Source organism: Fusarium solani (genome assembly GCF_023522795.1).
Source record: "Fusarium solani strain SB1 chromosome Unknown bctg00000000, whole genome shotgun sequence".
Taxonomy (NCBI): domain Eukaryota; kingdom Fungi; phylum Ascomycota; class Sordariomycetes; order Hypocreales; family Nectriaceae; genus Fusarium; species Fusarium solani.
This window is the reverse complement of record NW_027072157.1, coordinates 6,075,830-6,099,680: the sequence shown is the minus strand read 5'-3', so window position 1 is coordinate 6,099,680 and position 23,851 is coordinate 6,075,830. Positions and strand designations below refer to the sequence as shown.

At 51.1% G+C, this 23,851-nt stretch overlaps 8 protein-coding genes across 8 annotated transcripts; 4 read left to right on the top strand and 4 right to left on the bottom strand.

Annotated features, from left to right (window-relative positions):
- Positions 1-128: 128 nt before the first annotated feature.
- MRS44_001945 (uncharacterized protein) lies at positions 129-1,826 on the top strand (the record flags this gene model as incomplete). Its single annotated transcript, XM_046267998.2, has 4 exons — positions 129-336; positions 406-602; positions 652-1,644; positions 1,695-1,826. The coding sequence occupies 4 exons, from the start codon at positions 129-131 to the stop codon at positions 1,824-1,826; spliced, it is 1,530 nt and encodes a 509-aa protein (XP_046124815.1).
- Positions 1,827-2,225: 399 nt separating this feature from the next.
- Positions 2,226-3,501, bottom strand: MRS44_001944 (uncharacterized protein; the record flags this gene model as incomplete). The annotated part of the gene is made up of 3 exons (XM_065623884.1): positions 2,226-2,265; positions 2,318-3,202; positions 3,323-3,501. 3 exons carry the CDS (start codon positions 3,499-3,501, stop codon positions 2,226-2,228), a joined length of 1,104 nt encoding a protein of 367 aa, XP_065480297.1.
- Positions 3,502-4,305: 804 nt separating this feature from the next.
- Positions 4,306-6,432, top strand: MRS44_001943 (uncharacterized protein; the record flags this gene model as incomplete). The annotated part of the gene is made up of 1 exon (XM_046282880.2): positions 4,306-6,432. One exon carries the CDS (start codon positions 4,306-4,308, stop codon positions 6,430-6,432), a length of 2,127 nt encoding a protein of 708 aa, XP_046124813.2.
- A 1,079-nt stretch (positions 6,433-7,511) lies between these two features.
- MRS44_001942 (uncharacterized protein) lies at positions 7,512-8,378 on the top strand (the record flags this gene model as incomplete). Its single annotated transcript, XM_046277853.2, has 1 exon — positions 7,512-8,378. The coding sequence occupies one exon, from the start codon at positions 7,512-7,514 to the stop codon at positions 8,376-8,378; it is 867 nt and encodes a 288-aa protein (XP_046124812.1).
- Positions 8,379-9,141: 763 nt separating this feature from the next.
- On the top strand, positions 9,142-9,549 carry MRS44_001941 (uncharacterized protein; the record flags this gene model as incomplete). Its single annotated transcript, XM_046284397.2, has 1 exon — positions 9,142-9,549. One exon carries the CDS (start codon positions 9,142-9,144, stop codon positions 9,547-9,549), a length of 408 nt encoding a protein of 135 aa, XP_046124811.1.
- Positions 9,550-9,794: 245 nt separating this feature from the next.
- MRS44_001940 (uncharacterized protein) lies at positions 9,795-18,268 on the bottom strand (the record flags this gene model as incomplete). The annotated part of the gene is made up of 17 exons (XM_065623883.1): positions 9,795-10,682; positions 10,734-11,036; positions 11,088-11,259; positions 11,319-11,713; positions 11,765-11,842; positions 11,893-12,093; positions 12,145-13,065; positions 13,116-13,141; positions 13,198-13,294; positions 13,353-14,632; positions 14,684-14,984; positions 15,032-16,128; positions 16,187-16,876; positions 16,935-17,058; positions 17,111-17,330; positions 17,381-17,689; positions 17,745-18,268. 17 exons carry the CDS (start codon positions 18,266-18,268, stop codon positions 9,795-9,797), a joined length of 7,626 nt encoding a protein of 2,541 aa, XP_065480296.1.
- Positions 18,269-20,017: 1,749 nt separating this feature from the next.
- Positions 20,018-20,783, bottom strand: MRS44_001939 (uncharacterized protein; the record flags this gene model as incomplete). The annotated part of the gene is made up of 2 exons (XM_065623881.1): positions 20,018-20,610; positions 20,774-20,783. 2 exons carry the CDS (start codon positions 20,781-20,783, stop codon positions 20,018-20,020), a joined length of 603 nt encoding a protein of 200 aa, XP_065480295.1.
- Positions 20,784-22,488: 1,705 nt separating this feature from the next.
- On the bottom strand, positions 22,489-23,466 carry MRS44_001938 (uncharacterized protein; the record flags this gene model as incomplete). Its single annotated transcript, XM_046284396.2, has 3 exons — positions 22,489-22,754; positions 22,807-23,171; positions 23,225-23,466. 3 exons carry the CDS (start codon positions 23,464-23,466, stop codon positions 22,489-22,491), a joined length of 873 nt encoding a protein of 290 aa, XP_046124808.2.
- Positions 23,467-23,851: the final 385 nt, after the last annotated feature.

The following is a 23,851-nucleotide window of genomic DNA, read 5'->3' as shown; positions in this document are numbered from 1 at the left end:
TGGGTCACCGTCGTGCTTCTGGTGGCCAGCCTGCTCCAGGGGCAGACACTCATCTCTCCTCTGCGATCGTCGCTGCATCCACTCCTCTGCATCTTTGCAATTTCGAGTCCTCATCGCAGCTCGCCACAATGGCCGTGGTAGCAGTCCTTTTAGACAACTTAGTGCCGCTTTTGTTGGGCTGCTTGGGTCTCTTCATTGCCCGAAAGTTGGTCATCTACAATAAACTCAAGCAGTTCGGTGGCCCGAGATGGACTGGCTTCACCGATTGGCCCCATAGCAAGGCCATGCTTCAAAACCGTTGCCATGAATGGTATGAAGAGGCGAATCACATATACGGTGAGATATTTCTTCTTTGGCTTGCTAAGCCTTGTTTCTTGATGTGATGAAACTCACTCACACTTCCAGGCCCCATCGCGAGAGTTGCGCCCACTGTCCTCATCACTTCGTCCCCCGAGGTCTGGATGCATGTCAACAACAAGCCCGGCTACAAACGGTCTGACTGGTACTATAACGCTTGTCGTATCGAATATCGAAAAGACAACGTCTTTAGTCAGACCGACAACGACAAGCATGACCAGCGAAGAAAACAGATGGCCCCTGGGGTATGTTAACTTTCGTGGCTACTCATCCAGCGCCGACTAACATCGCTAGTACTCTGGGCGGGAGAATTTGGAGCTCGAAAAGTCCATCGACCTCCGTGTTCAGGAGCTAATCGACCTCATCCGCTCCAAGTACCTCTCAACTCAAGACCTCATCGTCCCTGTAGACCTTGCCCAAAAGATCCAGTACTTGACCCTCGACGCCATAAGCAGCATCAGCTTCGGCAAAGAATTCGGCATGCTGCGCAGCGACTCTGACGTTGACGGATATCTCCAGTCAAGCGAAGAAGGTCTCGCAGCCGGAAACTTTGCTCTTGCGCTGGGCATTAGCTGGCTTGCTCATGCTCCCATCATCGGCGCCTACATTGCGCCCTCTCCAAAGGATAACACAGGATTTGGAAAGATGATGAACGCTTGCTTCCGCTGTGTTGACGAGCGTGCTGCGAACCCCACTGATAAACGCTCTGATATGCTGGCATCCTTCATCCGTCACGGCCTATCAGGCGCCGAGTTACGCTCAGAAGCTCTTGAACAGCTCGTTGCCGGTGCTGATACCACGTCCACGGGCATCCGTGGAGCTCTCCTCTACATCATGACGAACCCACGCATATACTCAAAGCTACAGAAGGAAGTCGACAGCGCAGTCCAATCAGGCCAAGTTGGCGAGGGTATCATTCCCATCTCCGAGTCCAAGCAACTGCCATACCTCCAAGCTGTCATTCGCGAAGCCTTAAGAATGTGGCCCCCAGCAGTCAACATCTTCTCTCGTGACACACCGCCCAACGGCGACACTGTAACCGTCAACGGCGAAAGCATCTTCCTACCAGGGAGCGTCTCTATTGGATACTCGGGTCACGGAATACACCACAGCAAAGAAGTCTACGGCGAGGACGCAAAAGTGTTTAGACCCGAACGCTGGCTGAACGCAGACCCCGAAAAGCTGGCGACCATGATCCGCACAAGCGAACTCGTCTTTGGACACGGCAAGTTTCAATGTCTAGGCAAGCCAGTGGCCCAGCTCGAGCTTGGAAAGACCATATTCGAGGTAAGCAAGGGAGAAAGTTTCTTGTTGTTGATATCTAACTTTGAACATAGTTGATGCGCCACTTTGACCTGGCTCTTGTGAACCCAACGAAACCGTGGGATGCTCGAAACTCGCTCGGTCTGTTTACCATATCCGACATGTGGGTGCAGGCAATGGATCGAGCCGGCAGATCCAAAGCCTAGTGAGAGAGGGACTCAAGCTATTCTTATCAAGATCCAAGATTGTATAATGATTGAGATGGAACTCGATTTATGCTGTTGATGCCCTCAGATATGGATACTGTCAAGCGCTCGGAGTGTTCTTTCAGGTTGATCACGTCAGTCCCAGTTTGCCATAACGTTTATTCCTTTTTATTGTCCCAGTTGAAAGGAGGGTATCGACATTCCCGTAATATTATCCCCAATCTACATATATACTCAATATGGGTGAAATCATTCTGTCTGGGGCTGTTCATATCCAAAAACAGAGCCAATCAAAGTAAATGTCGTGATAAATCAACGCTTGGCAACGAATGGCAGTCTAGACCTAGCCCATACAGTGGGCATATCTCCGAGGCCGCTAAGAGGGCAGAGAAGAGAGGACTACTTGGCTGTCCCGGGCTTCTGTCCGTAAACATTGGTCCTGTGGAGTGGGTAAGCTAAGGAGCGAGGAACGAGCTCAAAGCATCACTTACACGAGGTAATACGGCCGAATCTTGGTGTCGCGTATGGCCCGGCGCATCTCCATGACAAACATCTGCACCTCGTCGTATTCCCACCCCATTATCTCCCGCAAAATGAACAAGGCGAAACCCTCCAAGCTTTCGTCCATAAACGCCAGGTTGTACGCGCCAATCCGCTTCATCTTTGGGTCGCTGCTCCAAGCACCGCACGGCACTTGGTAAGTCTTCTCCACCACCTTTTCGAAGCCGGCTGCGGTGATGAGCTTGCGCATGGTGCCGTCCATGGCGATGCGGAGCGTCCTGTTCATCTTGTCCGTAGCTTCCCAGAATACCTTGGCCCAGCGCTTAAAGATGTGGTCGGGGTCGTCCCTGATTTCGGGCAGATCGCTGTGCATGTGGATGTTAATCTCCATATTCTCGATCCATCCACCGGGCGCCAGTGCCGCGTACGCCTGGCGGTAGAGCTCGCCCCAGTCGCTGATGCTGCCGTAGAGGGCGCGAATGTGGATAAAGTCGAAGCTTTCGGGGCGGAACGTCCATTCGAGCTGGGCGTCTTCGATGTGGAAAGCGCAGTTCGGAGGCACCCAGTTGGGCTGGATGGCGCTGATGTCAGTACCAATAATCTCGGTCTCTGGGTACGCGTCTGCCATGTCGATAGCCCAGATGCCGGTACCAGTGCCCACGTCAAGGACCTTGGACATGTGAGTGACGGGCGCGTCAAACAGGCGGTCGTTCTTGAGCATGACCATGAAATGGTGCGCTATGTCGAGGCCATTATTTTGTCTATCATCGTTGGGACCCCAATATTCGGTCGTTTTCGAGTTCTGAAACGTTCGCCCGTGAAGGTTGCGGTAGTCAAAGATGCTTTCCGAAAGAGACGCGGTTGACGACACAATGCTAGCAAAACGTTAGCCAGCGGTGCGCGCCACGAGCAAGCCCGACTCGCCTTCCATCATCCTCATAAGCGGAATCCTCTCCATCATCATCCTGGTTCTATCGATCGACCTTAATTAACACCCCGGTCTGTCAAAGTTGGGGTCAAAGCAACGTACAAAAGGGATCTGCGTGTTTGTCGGGTGGGATGTGGCATCGTCAGGGGACGACGATTGGACCACCTCGGCTGGCGACTTCGGGGACTTCGGCGACGACTTCGCAGGCGACCTTGGGGCGTCTTGATCGGACTTGGGGCTAGACATGACGACTTTAAAGACTCGGCAACAGACAGCTCGGGTGTGACGATGTGGGGATTCCGCTCTCTCTAGTGCGCTGGGAAGTGTTCTTTGAAGGCGGCAGGGAGAGGCATCACGGGAGCCAGCTAAATTAATTACCCCGCTATTCGCCGGAATGAAGACGCGATATTTTCAGGGGTCTGAGACCCATTTGTCAGTCCATCTTCCGTCTGTGATCGCCAGTTGACTGGGGACAAGTATTGACTCTTGTGGGATGAACAGAACTTGATGGAGCTTTTCTCTCTTTAACTTAGATGGATAACTTAAAGCATTGATGCTTGAGGTGTTGGTTGCAGCCAGAACGGTCACGTGGACTCCGCTTGGCTGACCGGTGCTGGGGTCCGTCCCAAGGACCTGGTAACCGATCGGGCCCTTATGCACCCGCCCTGGATTGATTGGAATGCGATGAACTGGTGCTGTGTAGTGTGTTCTCCTGCTTGTGTGATTCGGTTTTTATGCCTTTTCCCTGCGGCATACTCAATTCAGCCATCCGTAACTCTTCACACTTGAGACTCGACCTCCTGGAAAGCCGCCATGGCTGACTAAGGCCTGTCACTGCGGAGATGGAAGTCGCGTCCTCCACACTAACATATACCTACCTCAACAACCAGGCACGTGACGTGTTTAGATTCCAAGCGTTCTCCCTGACGAGAAATTATCTTCATTCAGAATCTCCCTTTCATCTCAAGGAATCAATCGCCGTTATTGGCAACCAAAGTCAAGTCGCCGCGCTCTGGTCTTGCGCTAACCGAACCCCTGCCCGAGATCAACATGACGCTTTCACACCCGGAGACACTTGGAGACCTCCACCAAGACCTTGTGCGAAAGTACAAGGTCCACGGTGCGAGAGTGGGCGAGATTTGGAGGTCGCTTTCGAAAAGCCAAAGGGAACATTGTATGCAAGCTGGAGCAGCAGACGGCGAAGTGCTGAAGCACCCATCGGATGTCAGCCTAGGCGCTGTTTACAAATTCATACCAGAATGGAATCTTCGCGACATCTCAGAGCCCGGTTCCGACTTCTTCCTCGAACTTCTCAAACACAGAGCGACGACCACCCTGGTCCAGCAGTACTGCGGGTTCAACGGTGGACTTGGTGACTACCACCACATGGTAAACGTGATGGATAGAACATACCTGCGCCACGCCGACTCCTTCGAAGACTGCTACACCTTCTTCATTGACGAAAAGTACGGAGTATCTGTCAAGCTTTCGCACGAGAAGGAGAAGTCATTGGCTGTATTTGCGCCCGCAGTACGGGCCAATGTCTGCGTGCCTCAATCCTTTGGTCAATTGGTCCTTGAAAGGCAGATGGTCATACTCCAATGCCTCAATATCATGATCGAAGATGTCCTGAAGATCGGCTCGGAAGCAAAGGATCAGCAGCAGCCGGTCAAGAACGACGAGGGAGATGGACTAACAGGTGCCTTTTCTAGCCTATCTGTTCGAGACACCACAGGCAGGATTGAGCTCAGAGACCTCGTGGCCAGCGCTCGCGACCAAATGTCGGCTCTGGAGGAACGTGTCGACCTCCTCCGCACCGAGTCTATCATGCTTGCCCATGCCGTCAACGCTGCATTCTTTAGTCGCCCGGACCTTGTCCCCGATGAGAAGGGACGTGTGTTGCCGGCGCACACTGACAAGTTCATCAGCGCCGTTTTCTTTGACGTAATCCATGATGGGATTCAGGCTGGGGCTACCTGGGCGTACATTACCCGGTGCTTGGAGTTGCTTGACCTTGGTGTCGACAAGATATGTAAAGGCATCATCCTCCAAGAAGTCTCAAACGTGCTTGATCAAACATACTCCCGAACGCAATCTCGATTCAAGCGGCACTTCGCGACGGGGAGCGGCTCAAAGCGCTTCAGGCGCATGGCCAACCTGTTCGACAAGGCCGGTAACGCACGCCTCCACATGAAGGTCAATGCAGAAGAGTTAACCAGGAGCGACCCTCAATGTCACTACCTCCTGCGACTGTGCCAATCTGAAACCACCGCTGCAAAGGCCGCAGAGTGGCTGAAGAAACTAGGCGAACTTTACGCTTCTCATCCTTCGGAGCGCGAGCGACTGGTTGAACGAGAAGCCGAGTCTCTGGATGATTTGGCTCTCGTCACTGGATTTGTCCAGGACCTTACCTCATCGACCTCCCTCCCCACCGCTACTCGCAAGAACGGCCGGACATTTGTCACGAAGAGCCAGGAGCTCGAGGCTGAGCTCGCACCGATCAAGATGGAGATCGACTTGCGCGACTATGCTGCCCCCATCGACAACCTTGTCGAGCCTGGAATGGCTGATGAAGCCCTCGCCACGATGGAGGAGTACATTGACGACAAGGCTGGCACAACGCTAGGATGCCTCTACCAAGCTCTAATCGAGGAGTGTATCGCTGATCTTGAGAATCAATGCGAGCAAGCTAAAGCACGAACAAAGCAGGACAGCAAGGGTGAGCAGATCCCGGTGCCAGCCACGCAAGAGCCCCAGGAGGAGCGAGTGACAAGCCAAAGGAGAAAGGAAAAGACACGACCGACCCAACCTTCTACTTTTAATGTAGCTATGAACCCGCCCGCGGAAGAAGCTCAGGGGCCTGCGCAGATGTCGCAGACCCTGAGTGGGAGCGAGTCGACTATAGATGTCTTCATGAAGATTTTCCGAAAGTCACAAGCCCGGGGCTCAGTCAGCTGGGCGTCATTCGAGGCAGCAATGGCAGATGTAGGTTTCTCTGTCGTTGGAAAGTATAGCTCTGTCTACACGTTCCGGCCGCCCGAATCGATGGCGATTCGTAGGCCATTGACCATACATCGTCCACACAATGGACAGGTCGAGGGCGTTAGACTTTTGATCCTGGCACTCAGGTTGAAACGAGCCTATGGATGGAGTGAGGAGACGTTCCAAGTTGCCTGAAGAGGTTCCCCTGGGAAGTGGTGTTGATCTTGACATGATTTAATGTACTGGGCGCGCCCAGATCTCATCATGAACTCACGGAATAAGTCTCATGGTCCAGCTGATTTCCCAAGACGTGGGCATCATTCATACTTATCAGCACTCCCTGGGCCCGTTTGAGCACCCAAGTCTAATCACACAAAGCATCACGGAACAGCAAAGACCATCTACCAGACGCCCATCTTTGACATAGTCTGTCACGGAACACGGCAACATCGACAACTGACAATGCTACTGGGCGAGCGGATGTTTGACGTACGTTCACGACACAATACGAACATGCAGCGATCATGATCAACAAGGGACTCCCACTGCACAAGCTGCTTTGTTCGTCGCAAAGCAGCCTTATCGCATTGTCTACTCAACTCTTTCGACCAATAGCAAGCCACAAAGAGTTCAAGTGGTTGCCGGCCTCTGTTCAAGAATTTGCTGAACAGGATTTTGAAGGATTATCGCATTGGGGACTCTGTGCGCTAGCGGCCGCTCGAAAATATCCATTGATCCATTGTCGACCAGCTGGCGGTTACTCAAAGACATGGACTCTGCCAACAAACGATTGTACGCCACTGATCAATAGCCTCGATTGATAAGCCGGCATTGATCAACACAGACTATGAATTCATGCAATCGCTCAGCTGAGGCAAAGAACAGGCCGCGTTACGATTCGTCTCACCCAAACAAAAGGACCCATTTGCCTCGGCACATGGTCAGAAAGGCTCCATTCTCACGCTTGGCGGACTCTTTAATTCGTCTCCTCGGATTCCCCCTAAAAATCGTTGGGTGCCACGTTTTTTGGTGGGAAGCAGCTTAGCAGCCATCGTCATCCCCGGGGCGGCCGAAGCCTCCGAAAGCAGAAGTCATCCCGGTCGGAGAGCGACCGATCAGTCAAATACTCCGTCGGACTTTTTCGAGCAATCCCCAACGGTCTATCAAAAACGCTAGCGACTCAGCCTTACAGGAGGATTCGTTTTTTATAAACAAGCGGCATTCCCTTTTGTTCAGCCTCTTCCTCATTCATCTTTTCTTACACATCACCAGCCATGTCTCCAAAGCTCCCCATGCTGCCCGGCTTCACCGCCGTGAGCGACCAGGTCCTCGTCCGAGAAGCTCTTCCTGAGCAGCCTCCCGCCGATCATCCCGAAGCTGTCGTCATCTACGGCTGGGGCGATGGACTTCCCAAGCACGTCTCCAAGTACGCTGAGGGCTACCGCGTGCTGTTCCCCTATTCGAAGCAGATCATCATTCTGAGTCCCATCTCAAAGGCTATGTTTACCAGTCTCGACCAGCGGACAGAGGCCATGGTTCCCGTCCTCGAGAACCTTGAAAAGCTCCTGGGAGATCGAAAGTCGTCGGTTTTGATTCACGCCATGTCCAATACGGGCGCCATCAGCTACGGCACCACCCTCAAGGCCTTCCAGGACAAGAACTCTTCCGCATTCCCTCACCAGCTCCTCGTTCTCGACTCGACCCCCGGAAGCCCGTGGCTCTCTCGTCGGACCCTCGGAAACTGGTCCCGCGCCATGAGTCTGGGCACTGCAAACTGGTTCCCCTGGCCATTCGCCGTCACCCAAGCCCTCTGGGCGGGCGTCCTGCTCGTCAACGCCACGTATCAGTGGATCACAGGCACTGAACCCGCAGGTGCCTTTGCGCTGAGGGTCGTCGACGATGAGTCGTTTGAGACAAAGGAGGCCAAGAGACTGTACCTGTACAGCAAGGAGGACGACCTGATTTCCTACGAGGACATTGAAGCCTACGTCGCAGAGTCCAAGGAGCGAGGCTACGTGGTCCGAACCGAGCTTTTCGACGGCAGCGGTCACGTTGGACACATGCGAAAGCACCCGGAACAGTACTGGAAGGCCATCGAGGACGCATGGAAGTGGTCCAGCGATGAAAAGAACGGCGCATAAGGGAGTACAAAAGGACGCATGGTAATGCGATGGGATTATGAGTTTGGATTTTGTACATGTAATGAGCGTGGAATTCGATAGAGGTCACGGGCTAGAATCATGCCCTATAGACATGGATCAATACAGCGATGGCTTTGACAGCCTACTTTCTCTATGCATACTTTCTCAGTCTCTACTGTCACTACAAGAAAGTCCGAGTCGTCATTTAGCGGATTGTGCTTGAAATCACCCAAGGCTTGGAGGTTTTCATTGTGTGAGTGAGGTACGTGACGGCGATGGCATCTTCCATTTAACAGTGAAGACGCAGGATCGATACCAATAGGAGTGAACATTGAATATTTTAATCTCGGAGAAAAAGATGCAAGGTAAATGAAGGTTTCTTTTACGTTGCAGTGGCATTGAAGCAGGAGATGGTTGATAAATGGAGGTCGAAGGCTCGTGTAGTTCCTCCTGACTGTTTACTTGATTCTCAGACCAGGACAGACGCTGTAAATAAATGGCAGATGGCTCTGATGATATTAAGCCTATTCCGATATCAGATAAACTGCTAATAGTTTACCGAACCTCGCTATGTGGTGCCATATTTTACACGACAATACCAAGCCTCGAGGCTGACAAGAGCATCACACCCCGCGTGAGTCATGCCGTTGAGTACAGCCTCAGCGCAATCCCAGTCTTGAATCCATCATTCTATAAAAACCACATTCCTTGTACATGTGTTTCTCAGGACCACATTTTGGGTCCTCAAGTTCCAACTTCCACCATGAGTTTCAACGTTGTCACACCGCAAACTCCCCTCCCCCCTTCAATCCTCCACCAACTAGCCCTCGGCAGCCCCTTAGACGAAATCTCCAACCACCCAGACGCCGTACGACATCACATATTTTACCACAGCGACCGCAACAAAAAGACAAACAAGCTTGAACGATCAATGCTCTTCTTTGTCTACCAGACCGGCAGGTTTGGTCCACAGAACGGCTTCCGCCTTTGTCTTGTTCATCAGGGATTTCATATTGCGTCTGCGACAAAGGGTGAGGGGAATCTAGAGGATGATATCGATCGGTTGGAAAAGGATATTCCGCAGGGCCATATGGAGGTTGTGGTTCTGGGAGAGGCACCGGTTTATGTCAACGACGAGGATGGTGGTCACATCGTGTTTGAAGAGGACTGAAAATCAGGAAGTAGAATGTCCAGTCCTGCGAGAGATATACCCCCAGAGAACAAAGCCTTTTGCTTATGCGCATAAGTGATGGATCAGAGGGGATGGTGATTTCCAGAAAGCAAAGAATGTATACAGTTGATGTGTCTCTCAAATATTCCAACAAAGCTATACTTGGAAGTGGGAAATGTAAACTATGAAAAAGAACTCATGATCTGTAGTAAATTTCAACCCCCTGGAGAGATGGCAATCCCTCCTCACACAATCATTCGAGAAACCCTAGCTGCCAGATCCTGGATACTGTATGGGTTCGTCAAATCATTGATGGGCAAATCAATCTGGAAGGCGTATCTCGCCCAAGACCTAACCTCGATGGCAATCAACGAATCCATGCCATACTGGACTGCTGATCTCGTAGGCTGGATCTCACCAACCTTCATTGACAGCACCTGTGCCAGCTTGGCAACGAGAGCAGTACAAACGACGGGCTGCAAAGCCGCCTCTTTGCCCTCAGGCACATCAGCAACCCGCCCCAGAGTGTTTCGGAAGGCTTTGACGGCTGTCTGAACTGCGCTCTCTCCGCCATCAGACTCGGAATCAATCGCCGCATTGTCAGCAGCCCTAGATCGCAACAAACCAAACTTTGCGTCCTTGGCCCAAGACTGCCATTCTGCCGTAGCTTTGTCAATCATGCCAAAGCTGAGGACGATTTGACTCTTTGAAAAGTCATCGTAGGAAGCGTCTCTGGTCAAGTTTGCATTCTTGGGCGAACCCGTTGCAATAGCTCCCTCAACAACGCGTAGAACATCCCTCACTGTGATGGGCCTGAGTCCACGGGATAGCAAAGAAGCCTGGATCTCGGGACGCTCGCTGATGTTTCCGACATCCTCCACAAATCCGAGGTCGACAGACGAGGCTGGGAGTCCGAGGCTTTGACGGTATCTGGCAAAGGTGTCGAGGAAAGTGCTGCTTGCCGAGTAATTCGACTGACCCTCATTACCCAAGACTCCGCAGCCCGAACTGAGCATGACAAAGAAGTCGAGGTCGTGGTTGAGAAGGCACGTATGGAGGTTCAGCGTGCCATTGACCTTTGGACCAAACACCGCATCAAAGTCTTCCAAAGTGATGTCCTCGAAAAATCGGTCCTAGATGAAATGGTTAGATGGGTATACACATGAGAATCATAGTAGACTCACGCTAAGCTTCAAGGCTGAGTGAATTACTCCACCGACAGGAGTCTCGATGGAAGCAACGAGGCGTTCGACAGCTGCAGAGTCACCCACATCGCAAACCTCAACTCTAGCATTGCATCCATATGATGACAATTGTTGCAAAAGATCATCAGACTGCATAGCCCTCGAAACCGAACTGGTGGCCAGAACGAGGTTCCGAGCGCCATAGCTAGCCATCCACACGGCAATTGCACGCCCCAAGCCACCAAGACCGCCTGTGATGATGTATGTCTTGTGTGGACTGAAAGAAGAAGTCTTGGGTCGTGTCTAGATGATGGTTAAATACAACCCTGAGCGAAAAGTATTGAGAGCACATACCTTGATCAATTGCTCATCATCGACATTCGCAAGTGATATGACCTGTTTACCCTGACCACCTTCTGACAGTGTCGAAAAAGCGGACTGTAGGGAGTGAAGCCCGGCCACCGAAACCGACAGGTCAAGGTTGATTTCTCGCCTCTCAACCATGTCAATCACTTGATCCAGTAATCTAATGTGATCCAAACGTCAGCTATCGGAGAATAAACACGAAAAGAGTCGACAACTTACTTTCCTAGGTCATGACTGCTCTCATGATACGCATCCGTCAGATCAATGGAAGCAAACATGACATTCTTGTTAGGCCGAGGGTAGAATTCATCGTCAAGAGTTTCACCCAAACCGATCTCGATGTATGTTCCACGGTTCGCCACCACATGAGAATACTCTGCATATTGGCCGGACCGAGTGTTCAACACAAGCTTGAACGCCTGACCGTCAGTGGCACGGGAACGGCTGGTGCTTGTTGGGACAACGAAGATCTTGGAGGAGCATATTCCGTGTTTGGTGAGAAGAGACTTGTCGTCTTTGTCACTGACGGCGGCGGAGACATCTAGCTTCAGCGCCGTTGCCGTCTTGATCAGAGCGATGCCTTGACTCGACGTTGCGTTGAGGACGAGGATTTTCTAATACTATGTTAATACCCCGTCAACTCTGGGCCAATGTGGTACACATACCTGGCCTGTCGAGACTCTCACAGCCGTAGTCAGGGCGTACAACGCAGTGACAAAGTTTGTAGGGATCGCCGCCGCATCCTAGACCCCAGTTAGCCGTACGCTCTCGCTAATTCTAGAGCTCTTCTTACCTCGAATGAAAGCCAGTCAGGTATCTTTCTACAGCAGTGTGAAGGTGCCAGGTAGTGTGTTGTAAAAGTCCCTTGACCAATGACGGCAACTCGATCTCCTGGGCTGAATGCTGTGACATCAGCAGCGCAGCTCTTGACGATGCCAGAACACTCGCGGCCGAACTCTGTCGCCGGAAGAGATCCCTGGGCGATCCATCCATCCTGATTCAAGGTTAGAGACGACATCGATGGAGGAAAATCAGTTGTACTTACCCGTTCGTCAAGTCCGACGGCTCTGACCTCGACAAGAACATGCCCATCCGGCAAGGCTGAGTATTCGTCGTCTTGAGCCATGGTCAGACTCTCCAAGATTCCTGGTTCTCCCACAACCAAGTGATGCGGAGCCTTCACCACCTGCGTCGCAGGTGCCTCCATCTTTCGAGCAGGACCAAAAGCGTTTTCCAGACGATCATCCTGCACAAGCCTACAAGTCCAGAGCTGCCCGTCCTTCTCTGCCACTTCGTAGTCCAGTTTGGAGATTGGATCGTCATGTGAGTAATGGATCCGTTCCAAGACGTGATAGATGGTGTTGGGTATAGCATCGCCTTCGCTGGTCAAGTCCAGGGTGTACAGCTCAATTTGACTGTTTTCCCCTCGGAGGGTTCGTGCAAAACCTGTCACAAGCCCTCCTGTCGTATTCTTCGGATCCAGATATACCTTTTGGGTAACCCATATGCACTTGATGGGTTTGGTCAGCAATGACTTCAATGCCTCCAACTGCTCTGGTCGAAGAGAAGCAAGAAGGCTTCCTTCAGCCTCGTCGACGAGGATGAGCCAGTCTCCAGACCATTCTTGGGAAGCAAGCTCTTCAAGATGACTGGATGTTGCAGTAACACCACGTTTGCCGAGATATCGTTCAATGCCGTCCCGTGTAGATGAATCGCTACCAACTCCAACGACGTGCACCTTCTCCCCAGAAAGTGGCTCGGGTGGAGTATAGTCAGCCGGCTTTGCTCTGGCCATCATGACGATGGTGCTAGAGATCTGATCAACATCGCTCTTGTCGCGTCTGGCTTCGATCTCGGAAACGCTGTCGAAATCCTCAGCGAGCTCTGCACGCCATTCGTCCATGGTAAGGCCAGGTCCAGACCGGCCAGGTGACCGAGGGCGTAGCCACCAGCCAGTCAAGGGTCCCTACAAAAGAATTAATTATTAAATCCGAATGATGATGTGGTGTAACATACCCAAAGGAAATTGGCCGAAGTAAGGTCTGCAAGTTCAAATGTTAGCTCATCTTGCAAATTACAAACGAAGCATGTTACTTACCCTCTGACAGCTCACCCACCAAGAGGTATCCATCGTCACGCAACAAAGATCGAATATTCTTCATTGCAAACGGCAAGTCGGAAGTTGCGTGCAGAACCTAACATTGAATGGTCAGCAATCAGTAGAACCTGCCATGACGTATGTCTGGGACCTACATTCGCTGCAACCACAAGGTCGTACTTCTCCAAGTCCTCAGTAAAGCCTTGCTGAGAAAGATCCTTTTCGATATCAAGAGTCTTGAACTCGATCCGGTCCCATTCGGCAAACTTCTTCTTCGCCTTGTCGAAGAAACCAGCCGAGATGTCTGTAAAAGTAAAGGACTGGTAAGCGTTCGGCCCTCCAGCCCTGGAGAAACCGCGCAGCAACTCAGTCGTCGCACCACCAGTTCCAGCTCCAATCTCCAAGATTCTCATGTTGGGATTCTTGTGTGCCAGGAGCTCGGCAGTAGAGAGGAGTTTCTGGTTCATGCTCGTTGTGAAGATGCTCTCTTCGTAGAACCTGTACAACAAATCGTTCTCTAGCCAAACTGCTAGTGCTTCCACTTCTCCTCGGAAGATCCTTGCCATGTTGATAGCCAGTTGGGATACGATAGATGCATCGACAGTCTGAGGGATCCCCGAGTTTGAGACGACATTTGCGATAGCATCTTGTACTGTCGCAAATCCATTCTGCTGGTGACGCGCTACGAGCCTTTCTTTGAGCAACTCGGCCTGGTCAAGCATCCACGAATGGTAGTTTTGCAAGTGAGGGGCCAAGTCTTGGCCTTTCTCGATACCATTCTCGACGATGAGTGGTATGAGCTCCTTGACCAAGTTCTCGAGGTTGACAAGCTTCTTTTCTGCTGGAAGACTCTTGATCTGGATGGAATTCTCAACATTCGAGATGTCGCCGATGTCAGGTCTCCAGATGAGTCTCAGCCAGGGGAGAGTAGTCTGGTCATCACCCGTGGCTCTGTCCATCTGCAGACCTTCGACGACAAAGAAAGGTCTCGACGACGCATCGTAACACTCAACGGTTCCTTCTATCCGGCCAAAACCCACGGGCGATGTGTTGGTAGTGCAAGACGCGATGTCCGTGTTCTCAGCGGGCATGCGGATCGAGATTCTCTTCATCTTAGATGGCAGCAGAAGTGTGTCGATCTCTTGGAAGTAGCCAGAGCGATTAGCCAATGCGGGTGTTTGCAGAGCCGCATCCATCATTGCTGGATGCAAGAGATACCGCTGGCCAGGAACAGGGGATTGAGCAACCGACGTCATGTCGATCTTGGCAGAACAAGCCGAGAGGCTTGGGCGAACCCGAACTTCATTGAGAAGTTGGAACTTGGGACCATAGCCATAGCCAACTCTTTCCAGAGTCTTGTAATAGCTCTTCAATGGTACCTTGAGGGGCATATGATGCCAAGAGGTTCTGCGCAAAAGAGCACCATTATCGTTGCCTGCTAGAAATCGTCAGCTTGGATCACCTCGTTTTGTCATTCATCACTCACTTTCCAGGACTGCAGCTTTGCCATGACAATGGCGGATATCAACATCGCCTCTGAGTGAGGAAATGGTAAAGTCATACCACGTCTCGTCGGATCTGGCATTGTCGTTTTCCAGGATCAGTGTGAGAAAGAGATCGATCGGTGATTCGTCAGGAAGAATGATAGAATTTGAAAAGACAAAATCTTCAAATTCGAATGAACGAGTCGCCCAATCAATCTCTTTGGTCTCTTCTTGCACCTGCATCATGGCCTCCACCACCATTGCTATGCCGGTGGTGAAGGAAAACGTCACAATGCCATTGACCTATCTGGAGTCAGCCTTGTCTAGAGTCAATGTTCTTTTTCTCGTACCTGATGATCAACGAGCCAAGGTGCATCTTCTATCGAGACCTTGTTCCTCCATGTGGGAGCTGATGGGTTCACTCCTCGACAACGGGATCCCAGAATCTCATGCCGTGGTGATTTACGGAACCGCCATTCCAGGCTGTTTCGTGGCTCGGTCCACGGTGTCGATGAGTAGTCCCAAGCATAAGGGGGAATGTTGTCTTGAAGGTCATTGGGAAGACGTCCGGACTTGCCTGACCTGGCGCTGTTGACTTGCTCCAGATCCAACTGCTTTCCATTGAGGACCAAGTCTCCGGCAAGGCTCAACAACTGCTGGCTCGAGTCTGAATTTCGAAGCATGGTGGAGAAATAGGGGAGCTGGGGTGAATCAGGGAGAGACTTCATAATCTCAGATGTAGGACGAGAAAGCAATGAATGAGGCCCAAGCTCGACACACAGATCCAACTTGCGGTCTGCCTGAGTCGTGGCCAGAATCACTGCATCAGTGTAAAGAACTGGGGATACGAGGTTTGCCCCCCAGTAGTCGGCATCAACCTCGGTCCCCTTCAGCTCGAGACCTGTAACAGATGAGTACATTGGAACCCGTCCAGCCTTGGGATGCAGAACACCCTTAAGGTTACCGATGTACTCATCCACCACACTCTTCATGGCACGAGTGTGGTAGGCTCGAGTTACAGCGACGGCTCTGGCCATAATGCCATGACTGCTAAGCTCGGCGGCCACATTCTTAACTCCCTCAGCAGAGCCTGCGAGAGTCAGATTCTGAGGACCGTTGAAGCACGCAATCTGCACATCGTGTCGCTCCAATGCATCTTGCAGCTCTTTCGCCTTTGGTGCACTTCTACAGGCCAGCATGGCACCTGGTGGGGCGTTCTCGCAGGCGATTCCTCGATAGTAAGCGACCGTGATGGCTTCCTTGGCGGTAAGAGCACCACAAGCGTACGCAGCGGCTGTTTCTCCACCTGAATGGCCAACAACGGCATCTGGAAGGACGCCCCAGCTGGAAAGAACATCTGCCAGTGCGATTTGGACCGCCATGGAAAGAGGATGGGCGAGTGCCGGCGAATCAATCTCTTCTTGTGAGAGTTCGGCAGTCAGCTTGTCTATAAAGAAGTTAGTAACCACCAGGAAGCAACTTGGAATTGTCGTGGCTGGACGTACCTATCAGGGACCAAGCCGACTTATTAGATGACTGAAGTTCTCCAACGACCTGCTCAAGATTATGCAAGGTGTTGCGCGCCACAGGGAATGCCTCGAGGAGACGTTTACCCATCTGGGACCACATAGCTCCTTGACCTGTGAATGCAAACAAAATTCGAGGTGCATCAGCACTGGATGGCGTTGAATTCGATTTCAGGGCGTTGTTCTCCAACTGCTGGATGAGACCATCAACTGTCTGGGCAACAGCGTACGACTTCCATGGCCGGGCATGGATCTGGCTTCGAGCATTCAGCGCTGTGATAAGGGGCTCCGTGAAGCTGTGGCTTTCATCGTGAGCTTTAAGAAACTCCAGGAGGTTCTGTGTGTTTGTGTCTCGAGAGCTGCGAGAGGCGCCAGATGTGAATACAAGGAAGGACGGCTTTTCTCCTTCTTCATGATGGCCATTGACAGACCCGTTGGTCAGTTTGGGCTCTTCGTGATGACCATTGACGGACCCGTTCGTCAGTTTGGGCTCCTCATGGTGACCATTGGCAGACCCGTTGGTCAACTTGGGCGGCTCATAAAACTCAACGACAGCATGCGCAGTAGATCCACCGATACCAAGGGAGTTGACGCTTGCTCGGCGTATCGACTTGGAAGGCCAGGGCTGGGGGCTAGTCGGAACATGAACTCTCCATCCTTCAAAGTCGACTAGACAAATCATGGTCAGTTGAATCCAAATACCTGTCGAAACTGGGAAACACTATACTTTTGGGGTTGGGTGTCTTGTAGTTGGTATTGGGAGGGATTTCCCCCTTTTCCAAGGCCAAAACAACCTTGATGAGACTGCTCAAACCACTGGCCGCCTCCGAGTGTCCCACGTTCGGTTTTGTCTGTTTGCTTGTTAGTCCATGGTTTTCTCACAGGAATAAAGATGAAACTTACAGAACCAACCCAAAGTGCGTCTTGGGTTTTGTGACTGGCAGAAAAAACTGAACCCACGGCTCCCAACTCTATGCAATCGCCCACGGGCGTACCTGTTCCATGACACTCAAAGTATCCCGTCTCGCTAAAGTCATTAATTCCTGCTTGGGCATAAGCCTGCAGGATGGTATCTGCCTGAGCTCGCCCCGAAGGTTCCGTAATTGCTGGAGTAGCACCAGAACTGAACTTGTCAGTGAACCCGAACCGTGTCAGCCTTGCTTGGAGACGTACCTGTTAGATGAGGTGCCCCTAATGACGGCTCGAATATTATCCCCATCTCTAATCGCATCGCTCAGTCTTTTTACATAGACGGCGTTGGTCCCTTCGCCACGTCCATATCCATTGGCGCTAGCGTCAAATGTCTTACACTGGCCATCTGCAGCAATAGCGCCAAGACGTGTCAAGGACAATGCATAATCTGGGCTTAGAAAAAGGTTGGATGCACCAATCACAGCGCCGTCACATTCCCCAGCTTGCAGTGCTTGGCAGGCAAGATGCAGGGCAACCAGCGCACCGGAACAGGCTGTGTCGATGGTGACACTGCATGAATGACGTGTGTCAGCACCGTAATCAACTTTTTGAAAAGACAACATACCTGGGACCACCAAGATCAAGCGCATGACTAATGCGGTTTGCAAGCATAGTCCGTGTTGTTCCAATGGCGATAAATGTTGGAAGATATTCAGGGTCCTGCATCAGCATGTCGTGATAATCGGCCACAAACATGGCACAATAGCAGCCAATCTTGGACTTGGAGATCGTCTCCATGGAGATGTTAGCTGACTCGAGGCATTCGTAGACAACCTCGAGCAATTGCTTCTGCTGTGGATCCATGGCTGTCGCTGTGTCTTTGCTTATACCAAAGAACTTGTGATCGAACTGCTTGATGTCCCTCTTGACAAAGTGGGCACCTCGAAACGCCTGAGCTCCCTTCTGATTGGGATCCATGGATAGGAAATTCTCGGCATTAAACCGATCTTTTGGTATCGCCGTGGCCGACGAACGTCCTGCTCGAACATGCTCCCACAGGTCTAGTGGTTTGTCGATGCCGCCTGGGAGACGACAAGCCATGCTCACAATGGCAATTGGCTCCCGCCATTGTGAAACCTGTGAAGCCATTGCGTAGAACAGAAGTGGAGTGACAAAGGTATTCTCAGAGATTCATCCCAGAGGAAAGAGTTACATGAGAGAGGAAGGATCGCGGGTTACACCACAAACATGGCACCCATAAGCACCACATACAAATACGGCCCGAGAGATCCAAAAGACGTCCGGTAATCAGCCCATGAGCTTACCTACCATATCAGGACATTGACCCGGTTCATGTTCGTTCAATTGCCCGCTCCTAGTCTACCCCACTAATGCATGAACCGGCTCAAATTCGAGTCCGGACCATGCGGTGTACCACCTTGCAGTATCGAAGGATGAAGGTTACAGTACAGTAGTTGGTCCATTGTCATGGATGCACTGCCAATTCTGGGCAATTGTTGGCAGTTAGAGCCATCGGGTAAGCGGGCATGGCTCCCGTGCATATACTCCAACCGGCTTTGCTGGAACCGACATCTACTTACCCGTCATGGCTTTATGCCATCCATCATCAGGTTGCTGCTTTGTTAGATAATTGTGCAAATTGGCCAACCCCAATGCACCATCTACCACATACTTATGAAGCACCATGCCTAGGCTTGGTTGCTTTATGTCCAAGGCCACCTTGAAGCATGAAAAACGGCTGTCGAAGGAGTCTTGTTTTTCAACAAGAGGGCATCGCCTAACGCGTAACGCAGTCTTTTAAAAAGCGCATAGCCCCTCGAGTGGAACTGCTCTGACCAATAAGCGCGTGTTATATTTCAGCACTGCTTATTCACGCTCACAAACCGGTTTGTGGGAAACTCGGGACGTACATATATTGACAGCTCTTTTCCGTTTTCCAAAGAACGTCGGATATCATACCATCAAGACGTTAGTTCTACTACGTAGTGCTACTTTTGGCACTGATCTGCCTTGCAACGTTAGAACATGGAGGGCCATAAACTTCAGCACTGCCACGTCAACGGGATCCACATCTCGGCTCCGTCCAAGATGGTAGGATGGTTACCTTGCTGTTGGGTCTGTTCTGTCATTGCCAATCACGGAGCTGAGATGCGACAAGGGGACCCCAGGGCTCGGTCTCAGGCTCGGCTCAGTTTAGAGGAGTCGCGTTCCAAACTGGGATGTGTTGGTCTCAAACCGTTACTCACGATCCAGTGTGTGGTGTCAAGTCGCATTGCTATTTTAGGAGGAACATCTTATAACGACATGTTTGAGGCCCAGTAAAAATGGGTGGATGATATGATCTACACAAAAATGCCCGAGCAGCAGCAGGTAAGATCTTCCGGGGTTTATTAACATCTTGGGTCTAGCTGACATGTCATTGACAAGACGGTGGTGCAGAAGATGTCACCTCCCCCTCTTTGGAAAGGGTTTCGTTCATGCAGGGACTCCATATTTTCTCGATACCATCCCAATTATCAAGAATTCCCTGTCAAAAGAAGATTGTAACCTAGACGTCCCGTGGATGTCACTGCATGCAAGCCAACCCGAACGCGGGACGGGTCTCCCCATTCTATCAACCCATGTGCTTCCGATTATTGGTCACGTTTAAGTCTAGCTTCGCAAGTGGCCTTTTCGAGAAAGCAACTTTCCGGGTTGTGTTCAACGTGTGCCGTCCAGTCCAAGCAAAGGGCCTACTTTCCCGTGGGAAGAGAAGATTCCGAGACTGAGGCCGACATTGACGATGTAGCCGAACTATTCAACGGCTTTTGAGCACAAATAGTTATTCTAGATGGCAATTGTAAGCATAAGAGGTTTTGACAAAGGGACAGATGGTACTCACAGCGTCATGAAGGAATGGTATTGTGTGTTGCCAATTTCCTTCCGCACATCAACCAAAAACCTCTTGACTTCATCCGGAGTCCAGCCCAACGCCTGCGTAAAAACAGGCATCGACAACGGCTCAAGAATAAGCAGCCAGTTCTGCGTCATCAAATGACCTATGCGCTGCAGCTTTTTCCCAGGGTAGCACGCATTTGTCGTCGCGCCGTTTCTGGTCTCGATGATATGCTCAAAGCCTGTTTCCTGTAGCAATGGCTTCAGCTTGTCCGGGTAGTATAGCGTTGTACCGCACTGGCGCATTCCTTGCTCTAGCAGATCATTCCATTTGCGGAATGCGGTGCCACGCAATGAATGATTCGGCGACTGTAAAATCGCGATCCATTCCGTAAATTCGACCCATCCTCCAGGCTTCAGATTGTCGAAACACCTTTGGATTAATGTCCTTTTCTCCTGAATATCGCCAAGTTGCCGAACGTGAATAAAATCAAAGTTGCCGCCGTCCGTAAAGTCCCAATCGTGGGTAATATCCTTTGTCAAGAAGCTACAGTTGGATCTGGTATAAGGCGGATGGACCGGCTCGATGTCAACGCCTAGAACGGAACAGTAAGGATGTTTTTGGGCTGTCAACCAACGCCACGTTTGTTAGCTTCAATCGCAATGGACATCAATGTGAAAAAAAGACTTGCCAAATTCCTATGGCAAATGTCAGCAACAGATGCAAATCATCACCTTGGTTCAACGATAAAAACTTACCAATGCCCATGTTCCAGGGCCAGTGCCGACATCAAGAACCCGCTTCGGTTTTGATGAGATAGGTGATAAGTGAAGCTGTCCTCTGAAGATATCGATCATGATGGTGTGCTGAATGGCTAGCGCAATCTGTCAGCATGCAAGCTAGAGGGAGTGGCGGCCTCAATCCATACTATTCCTGTCTTGTTCTTGCTAAGACGAAAGCGCATTAGCACTATCCAAGCGCATGATGGGTGAGACGGGAACATACCTGGCTATTTGGCACCAAGCCGTAACCTGTGGATTATTTGATTAATTCTCGGATGCAAATGACCTGTCAGAACCAGGAGAGGGGAAACGTACGAACAGAAGGTTTGTTGAACTTTTTGACCAAAGATTGAAAGAAACGTTTGGAACGTGACGCGGTGACCCGAGTGGAACTCCTTTGCCAAAGTCAGTATGAGCAAACATATGAACATACCAGTATGGTAGGTAACTTGCCGTTCCAAAGGCCGATAACTCGACACGTATTCATCTGAAGAATCAGAAGACTCATCTAGTACACTGATTGGCTGAAAAACAACTTGGTCTTCGATCGTAGGCTATTTCTCAACAGTCAGTCAAGCAACAATCATCAACTCTGGGAATGCCCACATCCTCAACTCTAGCCCTTGCAGCCGCGGCCGGGGAGAGCGTTTGCCGGTCCCATCCCCCTGAGCGTCGGCTCGAGGGTGTGCCAGGGATAGCCCCGCTAGCTCCGCTCTGGTGTTGGCTGTCACCAGACACGCTAGAGGCATAGTTCGACGAGGAGGAGGCGGTGAGTGTCGACATGGAGGTTTGTGCATGACCGCCACCACTGTCGTGCCCCTTGTCCATTGCCGAAGACATCTGTTGCAACGCGGGCCGCGCCGAAGCCCAACCGTCCGTCTGTTGGTTTGACCCTATGTTAGTTTGAGCTTTGGCGTCGTTCCCAGGAGAGTGGAAAATAAAAGAAATAAAGTGAGAAACGGGAAAATAAAAATAAAAGCAATGGATATCGGTATTGGACGCTCGCTAATCGATTTGCTGCAGGTACTATATCCGTGGTTCTGATGTCGGAGTCAAACTTTGTCGGGCTAATGGGTCTGAAAGTTCAGGATGGGATCATGTTGCCCTTCTATATTTTCTTGGTACTGAACGCATCCTTGTTGTTGTCTCGTTCTCTCAGTGATTTGTCCGAGTCTAGCCCTGTCCGGTTGGCTCAGCACCCCCAACGCGTCTCCACTAATGCCTGAATAGGAGGATTCATGCGAGCTCTAGCGTTGTTTAGAGTTTGTCACATTTGGTTAGAATCCAGCCCATCCCAGGTTTGCTTTTGTCTGAACCAGGCTTCAGTGTTACTAAGATAACTAAACTATGTGGTAAATGTCACCTCATCTGTTAGAGAACTATGGCCCAGCCTTCCCAAAGACTTAGTCTCGTGCGAGACTCAGTGGTAGCCGAAGTATCACCGTCGTGACCTAGTTGGAGTCCTTGCCAGCTGAAGGGTTACGTCTCGCTTTGACGACGATATACTAGATCTGCTAAAGGGGAATGTTGAACGGCCCGAGCCGTAGCTCAAAAACTGCGTATCTTCCGTGCGCGTGTGGACAACGCCAGCTTTTCCCGCGACATAATGGGTCCGTTCCAGCTGATGGTCCATTCAGGGGTCTCTTTGGGGCCACTTGGTTAGCCATCATGACTCCGAATCATCACTTCCATTAAGCATAAAATCTGTAGTACACAGCAGCCCAGATTCCAGTTCCCACAGCTCCCAACACCGCCAAGTTCCTCACCGCACCCATGATATATCTCTTGCCCAACTTCATCTCCTGTCCCGCCCAGCCCACAGCAGCATTCTCATGTGGAAACGGCTCATCAGGAACTGGCTTGCCCAGAAACTCGCACAGAGGCTCCCATCCATCTTCGACGCTCCACTCCAATAGTCGCTCCTTGGGGACCATACCACGAACCATACTGTAGTGTGCTACAAGCAATCAGATACCAACATAACCACGGAGAGTTGGCTTTATACTCACCTCGAGCTGCCCACTTTCCGCACCGCGCAATGCCCGTCTCAATATTCCCATCAATAGCCCGGAACAAACCAGGCCACATGAAGCGCACATAAAGATGCCAAGACCAAAAACACTCCTTGTCTAGACACGAGAGCAGAAATAGCGGCCAGTGATGCTGAGCTCGCGCAAGCGTGTTCGAGGCACTCTTGTGCCAGGCGTCCACGTCGCGTCGATAGTTGAGTACCACCTTGGCCTCGGGGTATGCCTCGATGAGCTCTGCCGCAAATACGGATGCTGGCGCATCAGCAACGGCTACTGCATGGCCCATTACAGCGTCAAAGTCGGCGGCAGTGAGGTCTACGTCACCACCCATGGGCGGAAACCACCTATCACACCATCAGTTATCTACACAAGGCAGTCAAAGACGTGATGGACTTACTTCTTCCTACACAGGCGAATCCACTGCTGCGAGTAATTGGGACTCTCAAAGTTAATGTCCCAACCGTGATACGTATGATCGTAGCCCAGCCTGATCAAGGCATGCTGCAGCGACTCAGTGCCACTCCGCGGCATCCCAATGCAAATCACCTCCATGGGCTTCTTCCTCTCCCTCTTGGGCGGCTCCGGTAGGGAGTACAGCCACTCCACAAAATGAAAGAACCATCCGTCAAGGTTTGGCATGTTGATTTGTGTTTGTCGAAGTTGCGTACTGGGATGAAGGTGCTGACGACAGCGTAAGCAGAGATGGCAAACCGATATTGTCGTAAGCAAAGACCCGCTTGGACGGAAGGATTGAGGGGCAGTCCGCTGACACAGATCAATGAAGACGGACTATGTAACCTAGTGATAACTGGTTCCAAGATCAGTCTGAATCCTCCGGGTCTTTTATCATTGTTTGACGCTTTTTATCTCCCAAGCTAAGCTTGAATTTATAAAATTATGCTGTTAGACTACAAGACACACTTTCTTTCTAATTCCTAGTTATTATGCCCACTCGTCTACATTCACAGCATTTTCACTATACACGAACCACCTCCCTTTTCAAGCCATTCCACCAAACAAACTC